At 40.5% G+C, this 15,719-nt stretch overlaps 1 protein-coding gene across 6 annotated transcripts in view; it reads right to left on the reverse strand.

Moving 5' to 3' along the window:
- The window catches only part of VPS13C (vacuolar protein sorting 13 homolog C), a 773,393-nt gene that overhangs the window by 493,869 nt on the left and 263,805 nt on the right, over positions 1-15,719 (reverse strand). For all 6 annotated transcript variants that reach the window (XM_056572804.1, XM_056572802.1, XM_056572807.1 and 3 more), the window contains one exon: positions 8,111-8,204. In XM_056572804.1, coding sequence (XP_056428779.1) covers positions 8,111-8,204 — 94 coding nt within the window. The remainder of the gene's footprint in view (positions 1-8,110; positions 8,205-15,719) is intronic.

Raw genomic sequence — 15,719 nt, forward strand, 5'->3', positions numbered from 1 at the left:
CCTTCTCAAGTCTGATGTTGCCCATTGTCAGCTTTTCAACTCAAAACAATGCTTAAATTTGATTCACAGGGGAGATCTATATAGAGCCTTATCTGTTTATTTAGTGTTTATTCAGTGTTACTATTCCCCCTTTACCTGGATTATCAGAACAATAATAAAGATGTCATTATTTGTTAAATCCCCTGACAAGTGACCTCCAGAAAACAGAAACCATAAGCTCACTATGTGTAAAGCAATAACAAAGGTGTATGCACTGGTGTTCATTAGATTTTTTGCTTAGTTTCTCTTCTCCAATCTCTGCACCTTGCTGTGGGACTTGTTTTCTGTCTATACTTGATCACAGCCCCCTGCAAACTGCTTTGTATCTTCTCTTTAACCTTGTGTGAACTGCCCAATTAAGTTTCTTATCCCCTTCTGTAACGCCATCCCTGCTGTTGTCCAAAGCCCTTCAGGACGGAGCCCATTTTCACCTTAAGGACCAAAGCGTTTTTTGCACATCTGACCACTGTCACTTTAAGCATTAATAACTCTGGGATGCTTTTACTTTTCATGCTGATTACGAGATTATTTTTTCGCGAAATATTCTACTTTATGTTAGTGGTAAATTTTTGTCGATACTTGCATCATTTCTTGATGAAAAATTCCAAAATTTGATGAAAAAATTTAAAATATTGATTTTTTTCTAACTTTGAAGCTCTCTCTTATAAGGAAAATAGACATTCCAAATAAATTATATATTGATTCACATATACAATATGTCTACTTTATGTTTGCATCATAAAGTTGCCAAGTTTCTACTTTTGGAAGACATCAGAGGGCTTCAAAGTTCAGCAGCAATTTTCCAATTTTTCATAACATTTTCAAAATTGGAATTTTTCAGGGACCAGTTCAGTTTTCAAGTGGATTTGAAGGGTCTTCATATTAGAAATACCACATAAATGACCCCATTATAAAAACTGCACCCCTCAAAGTATCTAAAATGACATTCAATAAGTGTGTTAACCCTTTAGGTGTTTTACAGGAATAGCAGCAAAGTGAAGGAGAAAATTCAAAATCTTGTAGACCCAGTGTTTGAATTTTTACAAAGGGTAAAAGGAGAGAAATCACCCTAAAATTTGCAACCCAATTTCTCTCGATTAAGGAAATACCTCATATGTGTATGTCAAGTGTTTGGCGGGCGCAGTAGAGGGCTCAAAAGGGAAGAAGCAACAATGGGATTTTGGAGAGTGAATTTTGCTGAAATGGTTTTAGGGCATGTCGCATTTAGGAAGCCCCTATGGTGCCAGAACAGCAGAAAACCCACCACATGGCATACCATTTTGGAAACTAAACCCCTCAAGGAACGTAACAAGAGGTCCAGTGAGCCTTAAAACCCCACAGGTGTTTGACGACTTTTTGTTAAAGTCGGATGTGTAAATGAAAAAAAAAAATGTTTTCACTAAAATGCCGTTTTTTTCCCCCTAATTTTACATTTTTACAAGGGGTAATAGGAGAAAATTCCCCTAAAATGTAACTCCATTTCCTCTGAGTATGGAAATACCTCATATGTGGACGTCAAGTGATCTGCTGGCGCACTACAATGCTAAGAAGAGGAGGAGCGCCATTAGGCTTTTGGATAGAGAATTTGTTTGGAATGGAAGTCAGGGGCCAGGTGCGTTTACAAAGCCCCCCCGTGGTGCCAGAACAATGGACCCGCGCACATGTGACCCCATTTTGGAAACTACACCCCTCACAGAATTTAACACCCCACTACCGTTTGACAGATCTTTGGAACAGTGGGCTGTGCAATTGAAAATGGGGTCACATGTGGGGGGGGGGGGGGGTTCCATTGTTCTGGCAATATGGAGGCTTTGTAAACACACGTGGCCTTCAATTCCAGACAAATTTTCTCTTCAAAAGCCCAATGGCGCTCCTTCTCTTCTGAGCATTGTAGTTCGCCAGCAAAGCACTTTACATCTACATATGGGGTATGTTCTTACTCAGAAGAAGTGGGCTTACAAATTTTTAGAGGCTTTTTTCCTATTTTCCCTTTTGAAAATGAAAAATTTTGGGTAAATTTAGGGATTTTAGTGGAAAAAAAATTCTTTTTTTCATTTTCCCATCCAATTTTAATGAAAATTCTTCAAACACCTGTGGGGTGTTAAGGCTCACTATACCCCTTGTTACATTCCGTGAGGGGTGTATTCTCCAAAATGGGGTCACATGTGGGTATTTATTTTTTTGTGTTTATGTCAGAACCGATGTAAAATCAGCCACCCCTGTGCAAATGTACATAGTGCGCTCTCACTCCTCAGCCTTGTTGTGCATCCGCAGAGCATTTTACACCCACATATGGGGTATTTCTGTACTCAGGAGAAATTGCATTACAAATTTTGGGGGTCTTTTTTCCTTTTACTGCTTGTGAAAATAAAAAACGTAACATGTTAGTGTAAATTTTATTTTGTTTACACTAACAGGCTCGAGTAACCCCCAACGTTTCCTTTTCATAAGGGGTAAAAGCCCCTCATAAGTTGTAGTGCAATTTCTCTGAGTACGGAAATACCCCATATGTGGCCCTAAACTGTTTCCTTAAAATATGATAGGGCTCCGGTTTGAGGACTAAATTAGGGATTGCATAGGGGTGGACATTGGGAATCACTGGAGTAGAATACCCCTAATAGGGTGCCTCCAGCTGTTGCTAAACTCCAAGCATGCCTGGACAGTCAGTGGCTGTCCAGAGATGCTGGGAGTTGTTCTTTTGCAACAGCTAGAGGCTCCATTTTGGAAACCATGCTGTACGATACGTTTTTCTTTTTTTTTTTTTTTGGGGGGGGGGGGGGGGGCGGGGGACAGTGTAAGGGGTGTATATGTAGCATTTTATCCTTTATTATGTGTTAGTGTAGTGTAGTGTTTTTAGGGTACATTCGCACTGGCGGGAGTTTACGGTGAGTTTCCCGTTAGGAGTTTGCGCTGCAGCGAAAAATTTGCCTCAGCTCAAACTTGCAGCAGGAAACTCACTGTGAACCCGCCAGTGTCAATGTACCCTGTACATTCACATGGGGCTGCATACCTCCAGCTGTTACAAAGAGTGGGAGAACTGAACGTTAACCCCCTTGACCCCGATCTGCTATTGGTCGTCGCTTCTGAACGACCAGTAGCAGGTATAGGAGGGGTGGCACCCCTGCTACCTCAATCCTATCCCTTCAGGGGGATCGTGGGTGTCTAGGACAACCCTGATCCCCCTAATTTTCCGGGTAACCGGAGACCTGTATGACCAGGAATCGCTGCAAATCGCAAGTGTCAATTCACGGGCAATTTGTGGCGATCGCCAACATGGGGGGGGGCATTTGCACGGGGTGCCTGCTGATAGATATCAGCAGTCACCCCGGTCCGATCCCCACCCGGCGCGCGGCGGGGAACAAAATTCCCACGCGCGTACAGGGTACTGAGGAGGAAAACATTTTTTTTTTTTTTAAATGAACTGTTGCCAGAAAGTTAAACAGATTTGTAAATTACTTCTATTAAACAATCTTTATCCTTCCAGTACGTATTAGCAGCTGTATGCTACAGAGGAAATTTGTTTATTTTTGAATTTCTTTTTTGTCTTGTCCACAGTGCTCTATGCTGACACCTGTGACCGTGTCAGGAGCTGTCCAGCAGCAGCATAGGTTTGCTATAGGGATTTTCTCCTGCTGTGAACAGTTCCTGATACGGGCATCAGATGTCAGAAGAGAGCACTGTGGACAAGACAACAAAGAAATTCAAGAAGAAAAGAATTTCCTCTGTAGTATACAGCTGCTAAAAAGTACTGGAAGGATTAACATTTTTTAAAAGAAGTAATTTACAAATCTGTTTAACTTTCTGGCACCAGTTGATTTAAAAAAATAATAATTCCCCCTGGAGTACCCCTTTAAGCGCTTTGGACAACAGCAGGGATGGCGTTACAGAAGGGGAAAAGAAACTTTATTGGGCAGTTCACACAAAGTTAAAGAGAAGATACAAAGCAGTTTGCAGGGAATAAGGCTGTGATCAAGTATAGACAGAAAACAAGTCCCACAGCAAGCTGCAGAGACTGGAGAAGAGAAAGTAAGCAAAAATTCTAATGAAGACCAGTGCATAAATTTTTTTTGCCCCATAATGAGTAAAAAAGCATGAATAAAAATGCTATTCTAAAACGTGTCTGCAGCCTATAATTTCCCGCCCTTTTTGGTTGTTGTGACATGCAGACTAGTCATTTATGGGTGTCTACAGTCTGAGAAAAACTATCCAAGACACCATATTATGTATTCTCTCAAACTCACCCTAAGACCTTAGTGGATGACCGCATTATCAAACAGAGATTACACATAAGACACAAACTTAAATTCAATGTAAAATTTTACTAAACAAAAGAAAAATTTAGATAGAAGAAATACAGTTTATTGTGCTTGATCAATCCTATTGCTAACCATATTAATCATAAAGTAGCAAAATTCAAAGGTAACTAGAGCCAGAACAAACATTTTTAAACATGGTTTTAAAAGAGGAAATGCAAAAAAAGAACAGCTGTCTCTATTAAAGGTTAAACAAGATGTATAACCCTTCAATGAGCAAGATTTTCCATATGCACATAAAGCTGCAGGAATCATTGGCAGTCTTTCATGTATACTATGTAGAGGTAAATAAGACAATAGACATCTGTGAGTCATCTCATTTAAAATAAAGAATGAGATTAGTTAGGTTTACAACTCATAGTAGTTAGACATTAGTTCAGCTAGCTAGTGAACGTGCAAGAAAAAGGCTTTCAGTGTCAACACAAATAGTCCTTTTATTCAAAAGGAAATTTCAGAATAAGAGATGTCTGCGCTAGAGTGATGGCAGTAACGTAACCACAATGTCATCTGTATAAAGCATTTTTCATAACAGTCCACTGAATAGGCTCATTCTCTAATTGTTAATTTATATCTAAGCTCTGCTCTAAAAGCTGTAGGCACTAGTTTATGCATTGTGTAATTTGATACCTTAGGCTTAGGGAGAAGGTATGATGGTTTTCATCTCTCAGTTAAGAGCATTTTACACAAGCTAATATCGGCCAAATGGGTCGATTACCACCAAAAATTATTATTAGTCGGCCGCACGTGAGAACCTACAAAGATGTAAGTTATGGGCCACATGAACAATCGAGAAACTGTTCAAGTGGCCCTGCACAATACAGTAAATGAGCCATGTTAAAGGCTCATTTATTAACCTCTTAAGGACCAGGTGAATTTTATTTTTGCGTTTTCATTTTTTTTCCTCCTCGCCTTCTAAAAATCATAACTCTTGGGCTTCTTTTATGTGCGACCAGTTGTCCTTTGTAATGACATCACTCATTTTACCATAAAATGTATGGTGCAACCAAAAAAATACTATTTGTGTGGGGAAATTAAAAAGACCTTCCAAATTTTGGAAGGTTTCTTTTTCATGCCGTACAATGTTAGCTGGACAAATTCCCGCGGCCATGCCAAAACTGTAGCCGCAATGCTGCAGCGATTAAAATAAGGGTGATTACCCTAAAGGGATATGAGTAAGGTGGCAGAGGTGCCACCCCTCCTATCCCTGCGATTGATCAGTCAGAAGTGACCGACCAATCGCAGATCGGGGGCAGGGGCGGGGGGGATTTAAAGTTCAGTTCCCCTGCTCTGCCCACCAACGGGTGCCTAGGCAGAGCGGGGGAACAGTAGGAGCAGCGAGTGGCGGCAGTTAACAGGTCCAGGCAGCGGAGGCAATCCTGGGGGGGCTGGAGATGTCAGCGGAGGAGTAACGCGGCAGCGGTGTTCCTGGCGAGTGTCCTTAAAGATTTGGAGGATCACAGTTTGGAGACCACTGTGCAGTGGTCAACTCCTACTACACTACACAAAATAAAGGGCAAAACACTACATGTACACATACCCTTACACATACCCTTGCAAAACAACAACTCTCAGCATTGCCGGACAGCCATTGACTGTACAGGCATGCTGGGAGTTTTGAAACAGCTGGAGGCAAGTGTGGTGGCGGATGCAAGTGTAATGCTTTCATCCAGGTCCGCACAGATGTGAATCCCTAATGTTGGCCTCCAATGTGCATGGCGCTCTCTCACCCCAGAGCCCTGTCGTATTTCAAGGCAACTGTTTAGTGCCACATATGGGATATTTCCGTACTCGGGAGAAATTCCATTACAAATAGTTTTTTTTCTCCTTTTACCCCTTATGGTAAGGAAAAGTTGTGGTCTACACCAGCATGTTAGTGTAAAAAATATAAATTTGGCATCCTGGAGTGGGGTAAGATGTTCACATGGCTCACTTTTTGTATGCTGCTGGTTTGATTTACTTTGAGGCATTTTCTCGCAGGATTGTCTGGACCGGCTAGTGTTTCAGCGTTCGGGTCCAGGATTTCTGCTGCCTCCTTTTCATCAACCCATTAGCACCTTATAATTGAGCCTTTCTGCGGGCCTCTTTACTTTGGGCAAGTGTGCATTTCTTCTTTGTTCTGTGTGTATACTTTTTCATTCATAACTGTATGTGTGCTAGTATCTATTTTATACAGCCATTACTATTTTTAGGCATGTAAACACCTTACTGGAGCTTTCCTCCATTTTCTTGTATTGTTTGCACTATATTCCCACTTTATTATCCATACTACGGATGCCTCTGTAGTCTGTCTGCTCCTGTTAATTTTTTTATGATTTTAAATACTCACTTTTGCTAATAAAAGATTGTACACTACTTTACATTATCCTTGGTCTCGGTGTGACTCTTTTGGTTAATTATCATGGTATTTATTGAGACCTGAGCCCCTTTCTATAACTACCTTATTGATTGAGCCCTTCGTTTGGTTTATTTAACCAAAATTTGTCAAACACCTGTGGGGTCACATATGGGTGTTTTTATTTTTTTCATATTTTTTTTTTTGCGTTAGTGCACTCTCACTCCTGAGCCCTGATGTGCGCCCACAGAGCACTTGATGTCCACATATGGGTATTTCTGTATTACAATTTTGGGGTCTTTTTTTTTTCTTTTACCTCTTGTACAAATGGAAAGTATGGGGCTACACCAGCAGGTTAGTGAAAAAAAATATTTTTTTTTACACTAACATGCTGGTGTAGACCCCAAGTTTCCTTTCCATAAGGGTTAAAAGGAGAGAATAAAAAACAAAACAATTTGTAACGCAATTTCTCCCGAGTACGGAAATACCCCATATGTAGCACTAAACAGTTGCCTTGAAAAACGACAGGGCTCTGGTGTGAGAGAGCCATGTGCATTTGAGGCCTAAATTAGGGATTTGCACGGGGGCGGACCTGGATGTAAGCATTACACTTGCATCTGCCACCACACTTGCCTCCAGCTGTTGCAAAACTCCCAGCATGCCTGGACAGTGAATGGCTGCCCGGCAATGCTGGGAGTTGTTGTTTTGCAACAGCTGGAGGCTCAGTTTTGGAAACAATGCCATACAAGAAATTTAAATTTTTTTTAACAGTGTAAGGGTTAACACCTTGTAAAAATGCGAAAAATAGGGGCTACAAGAACATGCAAGGCTCCTTTCACACTGATGTTTGTGCCTGTCAGTGTACCAGCTGTTAGGAAGATAGCGGGAGAAAAATTTTAGCATGCCACGTCTTTTTCTCCCGCTATCATAATGGGACTTATAACTGACGTTAGAAGAATCCCATTCATGTGAATGGGATCCTCTTTGCCAACTATAACTCCCGTTTTGCTTCGTTACAATAACGGAAGTTAACGGCAGCCAAAGTAGAAAAAAAAAAAGAGCCATTAACGTCTGTTTATAACGGAGCAATAGCATAGTGTGAAAGGAGCCTCAGTGTAAAAAAATTGAGATTTTAAATCTTTTCCTCCACTTTACTGCTATTCCTATGAAACACCTAAAGGGTTAACAATCTTTCTGAATGTCATTCTGAATACTTTAAGGAGTGCAGTTTTTATAATGGGGTCCATTATGTGGAATTTCTAACATAAAGACTCCTCAAATTCACTTCAAAACTGAACTGGTCCCTTTAAAAATATATAATTTGCACAACAATATAATTCAAAATATTGAAACTAAATTGGAAAAAGACAGCTCTAATTTAGCTCAGTTTGTTTTATATACTATAGACAATGTTTAATCCCCTCACCAGATAATGATTCATCTTCCAAAAGTAGTGACTTCTCAATATCTCTTTTAAACAGTTTTTCTGGTCTTCTAGTCAAAATTGGGACAATAGGAATCTGAAAAAGGCAAACAGAAGAAATTCAAGTTTTTTTTAGTTCGGTTTTATTGTATTTTAACAATTTTTATTTAACATAGAAACACAAAAATATAATCTACAGTGGAAGGACTAGCTTGGGCAATAAATTCCCCGGCTTGATACAAGAAACCGAGAATACCAACTTTCATCCTAGAGAGCTCCTACGCACATCCTATAAGGCTTAAAGACAATACTTAGGCTCCAATGGCAATACAATCCTGAATACCTGACAGATCAGTGTTAGCCCATCCCTCCTGTATGGAACCAGAAGAGGACAAGCAGAGTCAAATCTCAAGTCAAGTCTATGCAGCATTACCAGAGTTTAATACACCCTATGTAGGGGAAACAGTTGTGAAAATTATTGATTAACTTCAGACAGACAAAAAAATGGAGTACAAGACAAGGTAGCAGACCATCATATGGAAGTCCTAAGTCAGCCTCCAACTCACTGCAACATGTGAAAATTTCTCATGGTAAGAATGCAGGAGCTCCCAATAGAGCCAACAGATTATTCCAGCAGAGTCAGAAGAAACAAGGGACTTCAAAATAGCATTAGAGGTAATCACCAGCGACCTTGACCCGCTCTGCACTTAAAAGACATGTCAAAATTTTAAGTACCTGAAAAAAGGATGTACATGGCAAATCAAAATCCGCCTGGAGACCCTAATTGTAAAGCCAGAAGGGTCACTAAGCATCCAAGCAAAGAGATTGCACCTAAAAGAAAAAGCTATTTCCCAGGAATGTCTTTTCAGGTCTGAATCTATCAAGGGTTCAAAGTGGGCTGAGGTTAGACCCTCTAATCCCACTTTTATATCCTAAAGGTAATGCATATTAAAGATTCTGGGGTACAAATCATTAGCTGCTTACATGAAGCTCTGAATCCACCTATATTTGGCAAGATTGGTCATAGATGGGCCATAAGGCCTAGAAACATTCAGGCCCAGATTTATGAAACAGAGAAAAAGTGGAGAGATATTCCCACAACAACCAATCACAGCTCAGCTTTTACTATACAGATCTGTGATTGGTCGCTGGGGGAAAAGCAGTTTGACAAATCTGGGCCTCCATATCTCTAAATAAATAGCTGATTTGCAAAGAAATTATGAAGCTGAAACCAAAAAATCTTTAGCATTGCAATTTCACTATTTGACATTAAGGGAATATTATAAGGAATCACGCATACCAAGGGGAATGAGAACACAACCAAGAGACTGTGCCTATTCTAATGATACAGAGTACAGGAATCGCTTTGAAAAAATGACCAATCAATATTCACAGGAGTTTATTTTGTTACAATTGGAATTTTTACAGAGGGATCCGGAGAACACTAAAGTCAAGATCACCGAGCTGGAACAGCCTTGAGACAAAACCTGTCTAGTGATGAATGCCAAAGTCTCTTCGAGAAACAACATAATTTTCTTGTAAAAACGAGATCAACCCTTGAAGAAACCAAACGCCACAAATGGTTCAGGTATAACAGGACTATTCCAACTCGAGGGTCTATCAGTGGATTAACTCTACTTTTTCTTCTAGGCGTAATTATGTTAAAGGAGATATCCAGTGGCGAAAAAAGTATCCCCTATATTAAGGACAGGGGATAAGTTTCAGATCGTGGGGGTCCAACCACTGGGGCCCCCCACGATCTCCTGTACGGGGCGCCGACAAACCACGGGAAGGGGGCGTGTTGACCACCACACGAAGCGGTAGCTGGCACGTCCCCTCAATACAACTCTATGGCAGAGCTGCATTCGGCAATTTAAGGCACTGTCATAGCGATGTATTGAGGGGGCGTGTCAGCTGCAGCTTCGTGCGGTGGTCGACACACACTATCTGGCCATCGAGCTGGGGCCCCGTACAGGAGATTGTGGGGGGCCCCAGCGGTTGGACCTCCCGTGATCTAAAACTTATCCCCTATCCCCTGGACTACCCCTATAATAAGGGGCAGAATTACTTTTCTAATGAACCAACTTGTTTTTCCAATCAGAAACCTGATGATTCAACACAAGCGCCTTTTAGGTGCTCAAGGACTGTCCTTAAACGACACAGGAGGGGAGGCTGTAAATACAACAGGAGGATTGAGAACAAGGAACCAAAACAAGACACAGACTTCACCCACGAACCATGTGAACAACCGCAAATCGGAAAAAGAGAATATAACAACTGCAAATGTGGTAAATATCTCATCTGTCACAATAACGCAACCACAAATGAGTGTTTTATCTAAAGGTCTTAGTTTCTGCCCGAGTACATATGTAAATTGGTTTGAACTTGATTTATTACAATTTATACACAAACTTAAATTAAAAGTCTGGTTCTCTTTGCAACATACTAGGTCTGACAGTGGCATTGTAGCTGGAGGTGCAAGTTTCCCTATGACCTCCCCTGCAATGTCACTGAAAGACTTTGATTTAAATTTACCTAGTGACATTCAACCTCCTCTAGAATCACATACCATCAGTGCCTTTGAGGAATGTATCAAATGTGACCTCAGGACACTGATGGAGAATGAAAAATGGCTTAGGCACCCCAATATGACCCACCAGGAATTGGTAGCAGTTAAAGAGCTTGTCCATGACCACCGTCTGATGATTAAACCAGCAGACAAAGGTGGAGCTATAGTGGTCATGTACAAGCTCCAATACGTACAAGAAGCTGAGAGACAACTTAGTGATACCAGTGTTTATAAAAAGCTAAATAGAGATCGCAAAAAAGAGATCTCCTCTCGTTATGATGGAATTATATCAGGTGGCCTGGAGGAGTTTGATTGATGGCAGGTTAAAAAAAATTTGATTGTGGAGATTCCTATAACACCAATGTTATACTAATTGCCAAAAATACACACAAATATGCACCCGTCAGGTAGGCCAATAGTCTCTGGCAGGGAGTCTATTACATCGCACATTTCTATTTTTCTTGACAAACTTCTTCCCGCATATGCTACTAACACAAAATCATATATTAAAGATACATCTGATTTCTTGGAAAAAATCTGGGAAATTGCCATTTCAAATCAAACCATCCTCGCTACACTTGATGTAGCTAGCCTGTATACCTCTATTAATCATGAGAGAGGTATACATGCAGTAGAAAATGCCTTAATACTTGGAGACTACCCACCTTAAAAAATTTACTTCGTCGTCTCATAAGAGTTGTACTAGAATGTAATTACTTTATGTTCAATTATGCATATTATATGCAAATGAGGGGCACAGCCATACTTTCAACATCTTTATGGCACACACTAAGGAGGAGTCCATCTATGTATCGCCCCACTTCCGCCATGTGCTGAAGTGGGTGCGATAGATAGATGACATTTTTATTCTTTGGACGGGGACTGAACAAGAATTAGTAACATTTCATGAATTTTCAAATACTGTTGAGAAGGACATACAGTTTACATTAACATACTCTAACACCTGTGTTAATTTCTTGGATGTAACCGTAGAAATGGCAGGCGATAGACTGACCACAGACCTGTATCACAAACCTACAGACACCAATACTCTTTTGAGGTTTGTCAGCGGACGTCCGAGGTTTGTCAGCGGACGTCCGAGGGCTATGGCGAGGTCATTACCCTATAGCCAGATGCTTAGGGTAGAACGTATTACTGATGAGGACAACAAATTAGAGAGGGCTCTATCCAAGATGACTACGGACTTCTTGGGACAACGCTATCCTAAAAAACTCATAAGCGAACATGCAACACAAGTTAGGGAGTTGAGGCAACAGAAACATCAATAACAGAATGGACATATCCCCTTCTAGTGGTAATGTGACACGGAATACAATGTTGATCTTTCCATTTATATCTACCTACAGTGAATATTCACACAACATTTCATCAGTAATAAGAAAACATTGGCACCTTGTACGTGACAGCTATCCTCATATCTATGAATTCAGTGAGCTCCCACTAATGTCCTTGATCACATTCCACCACTTAAAAGAGTTGGTGATAGAGTTACGGCCCTGAAAAAATGTGAACTTAAATGAATCTTTAACCTGAATACCATGAGGCCCTATGGCCTCAACGCTGAATTTAAAACTACTAAAAAGATGATTAAAAGGTAAACCTCTCATGATGTAGCCCCTCACGCTGATGTATAGTCTTATTTCTGTATAATGTACCACTTTGATCCCAAGAATAATTGGTTCTGTTGTTTATATTACAGACTCTACTGAAAACCACTTTGTAAGGCCACCGGCAGAGATGCTGTAATAATATATGCACTGGATGGAACATACTATCTAACATCATATAGGGCCCGTGCACTATATTTCTATATATGTCGGATATGTCTGAATTGCTCCTGGGGGGTGCAGTTTTATCCTAAACGGCCGCTGTGAGAGGTGATAGGAATACGGTGGTGGTGCCTGTCTTAGGACAGAAACCATTCCGCCAAAGCTCCCGCACACAGTCCCATATGGTGACACATGGGGTGTCTGTTTGTGAACACCGGTGACCCATAAATATGGCTCCCGCTATAGAACACAAGACTACTAACCAAATTATATAATATCTGTATGTAGTACTTTAAATTACACTGTGGGCAAATTTGCGCTTAAGCAAGATGGCCCCTGTACTTTGAGTCACTAGTACGCATGCGCTACTCTCCTGTAGTAACTGTAGACCCTGGCACGCTCCTATTGGCTGCCAGCTCCCGGGAGGCTGTGCATTCTATTGGACTCCTCGGTGCAGCTGCGCAGTAGCCGGCGGCCCACGCTCCGGACAACACACGTGTATGTGTGTGTGTGTGTGTATATATGTGTGTATATTTATATATATATATATATATATATATATATATATATATATATATATATATATATATATACACACACACACATACTCTGCTGGTTAAGTGCCGGAATACTGTATATTTTGTATGAATAGGTAAATATACGCAAGAAGTATCAAGACCCGCTGTACATTCACTATGCCAACAACTGGTGGACACTGTAATTATGGGAATCACAAGATGAATATGGATCACTTCAGCAAGGATTTGCTATGCCCTAATTTATGTTTATACATATGTTATCACTGTTATACTGTACATTAATTAACTAATAATGTCAATTACTAAATATATATAAGGTAGCATTTGGGATCACTTAGTTTTTGTGTGCTGCTGTTCTCTGGAACATTACTGAAGAGTGGAGCTACTGACCAGAGCTCCCATACGGCTTGCACCTACTATACGGATTATCTCAATTTGGTTGTGCTTTTTTTCTTTTTTTTAATAAATAGCTGAGAATATCGTTTTAAGGCTCTTTTTTTAATGTCTTGACTATTTCCACTAATAGACCCTTACTTAAAAAGCTGACAACTGAAGTTTCTAAAAGTCTGGGTGCGGGATCACCCCTGGTAAAGGACTTCTTGGCACAGGGGAAGGTGCATCATGAAGACAACGCCCAAAAGTTTAAAATAAGGCTAAACCATACCATACTTGGCCAGAAGGAGGTGCTCAAAACAATTTTTTCTTCTCTTCTGGAGGAGTCTTGATGAATTTTGGGATATTGGGGGGAAAGCATAGGCAAGGTCAAAAGTTCTATTCTTGGGCAAGGGCATCTACCATTTGTGGTCTCTCGGGTTTAAACAATCTTCTGATTTTTCCTGGTAGGAAATAGACCGACACAGGTACCCCCAACAGTAAGTGATTTTTTTAAAAGATTTTCTGGCTCAGACATCATTCTCTTGGAATTATGGTATGCAGACATAGAAAATCTGCTTAAAAATTCTCAGACTTCTGAAGATGGGTTGCTGAAAAAGAGATGACATGCTTCTCTGCTGATCTGAAGATTCTTGCAGACAGGAGCTGGAGAGGAGCATTTCTTGAATTGCCAAGGTGTTTTAGATAAGCTACAGTTGTAATATCAGACAGAATATGAATGTGGGAGTTCTGAACTAGCTGAACTGTTTAGACATTTCAAGACTGCTTGCAGTTTTCTGTAGTTTGAAAACTGCAACTTATGTTGGAGGACCAGAAGCACAGTAAGAAGTGAGATCATAGTGCACCAAAACCAGAATGACTTGCAGTGGTGGTCCCCAGCATCTTTGGGTAAGACATCTAATGGACTGCCAGTAGATTTTAAGTGATCTTCTAATCCGTGAATATATTACAATATACTTCTCCGGGAGGAGAGAATTTGACCTTGTAAAGGTCTTAAATGAGTCTCTTAAATCAGACTCCATGGGACTGCTGGTTGTCATGGAGCGGAGTATGGACATCATTTCTCTTAGAAGGTAGGATTCCTTTATCCTAAAATCCCTGACCGGAGAAATACTTTTTTTTTTTTTTTTTTTTTATCTGGGAAAAAGGACATTTTGGATTGCAAATCCAGTGGGTTACTCAATATCTTACAGGTAGAATGAAGGAAGTCTAAACTTGTCTTTATCAGCCAACCCAGGAAAGACAGCAAGTTGCAAGTTTTTTGCATAAACTGATTGAGCATTGGGAAGGATTCTGCAATCAGCAGTAAGTTGTCCAGGGCTTGTACCATGTTGCCACTCTGAAGATAAAGATAAGATATAACTTCTGTCATGATATTTGTAAATATTCTTGGTGATAAAGATCTTGTTAAATTTTATAATCCTCACAGTTCACTGCCTCCATCATGATAAACCAGCCAATGCCTTTATTTTTATAATTTTTTTTTTTTAAGTTTTCTACCTTGATATTGCTCTGTATTTTCTGCTCAGTCAGATTCACAGACTGGGAAGGGGTGTTCCCCAGCAGGTGTGACATCATCTGAAGCCATACAGGGGAGAACTTCCTCTCTCACTCTTCTACACACAGTCCAGAGCAGTTCAGTGTGAGATAATTAGAGATGAGCGAACTTACAGTAAATTCGATTTGTCACGAACTTCTCGGCTCGGCAGTTGATGACTTTTCCTGCGTAAATTAGTTCAGCCTTCAGGTGCTCCGGTGGGCTGGAAAAGGTGAATGCATTCCTAGGAAAGAGTCTCCTAGGACTGCATCCACCTTTTACAGCCCACGGGAGTACCTGAAAGCTGAACTAATTTATGCAGGAAAAGCCATCAACTGCCGAGCCGAGAAGTTCGTGACGAATCGAATTTACTGTAAGTTCGCTCATCTCTAGAGATAATCTATGATTGGCTGAGGCTGCACACACAGCCCCACAGCACTCCAGACTGTGTTTCCTGATTTTATACTTCTGCCAGGCAAGTAGGAGTCCAAAGTCTGTGCAAGTGATGAGGAGAAATATGCTCTGGGAGACAAGCACAAATAAAACATAGAAAACTCCTTTTTTTATTTAATTTTTTTAAATCAAAGTACATTAGAAAGATTTTCTATGTACCATAAGGAGTGCAATAAAAAAACATTTCTAATACGCTTTGTTTAAACAAAATGACGTTTTCTATGTTTTATTTGTACTTAATAAAGCTCAAGAGCACATTTCCACCATCTTATACACAGACTTTGGACCGAAATCCAAACACAGAAAGTGCAGCCAGGAGTGCTGAGGGGTG

The sequence above is a fragment of the Hyla sarda genome, chromosome 4, assembly GCF_029499605.1.
Source record: "Hyla sarda isolate aHylSar1 chromosome 4, aHylSar1.hap1, whole genome shotgun sequence".
Lineage (NCBI taxonomy): Eukaryota > Metazoa > Chordata > Amphibia > Anura > Hylidae > Hyla > Hyla sarda.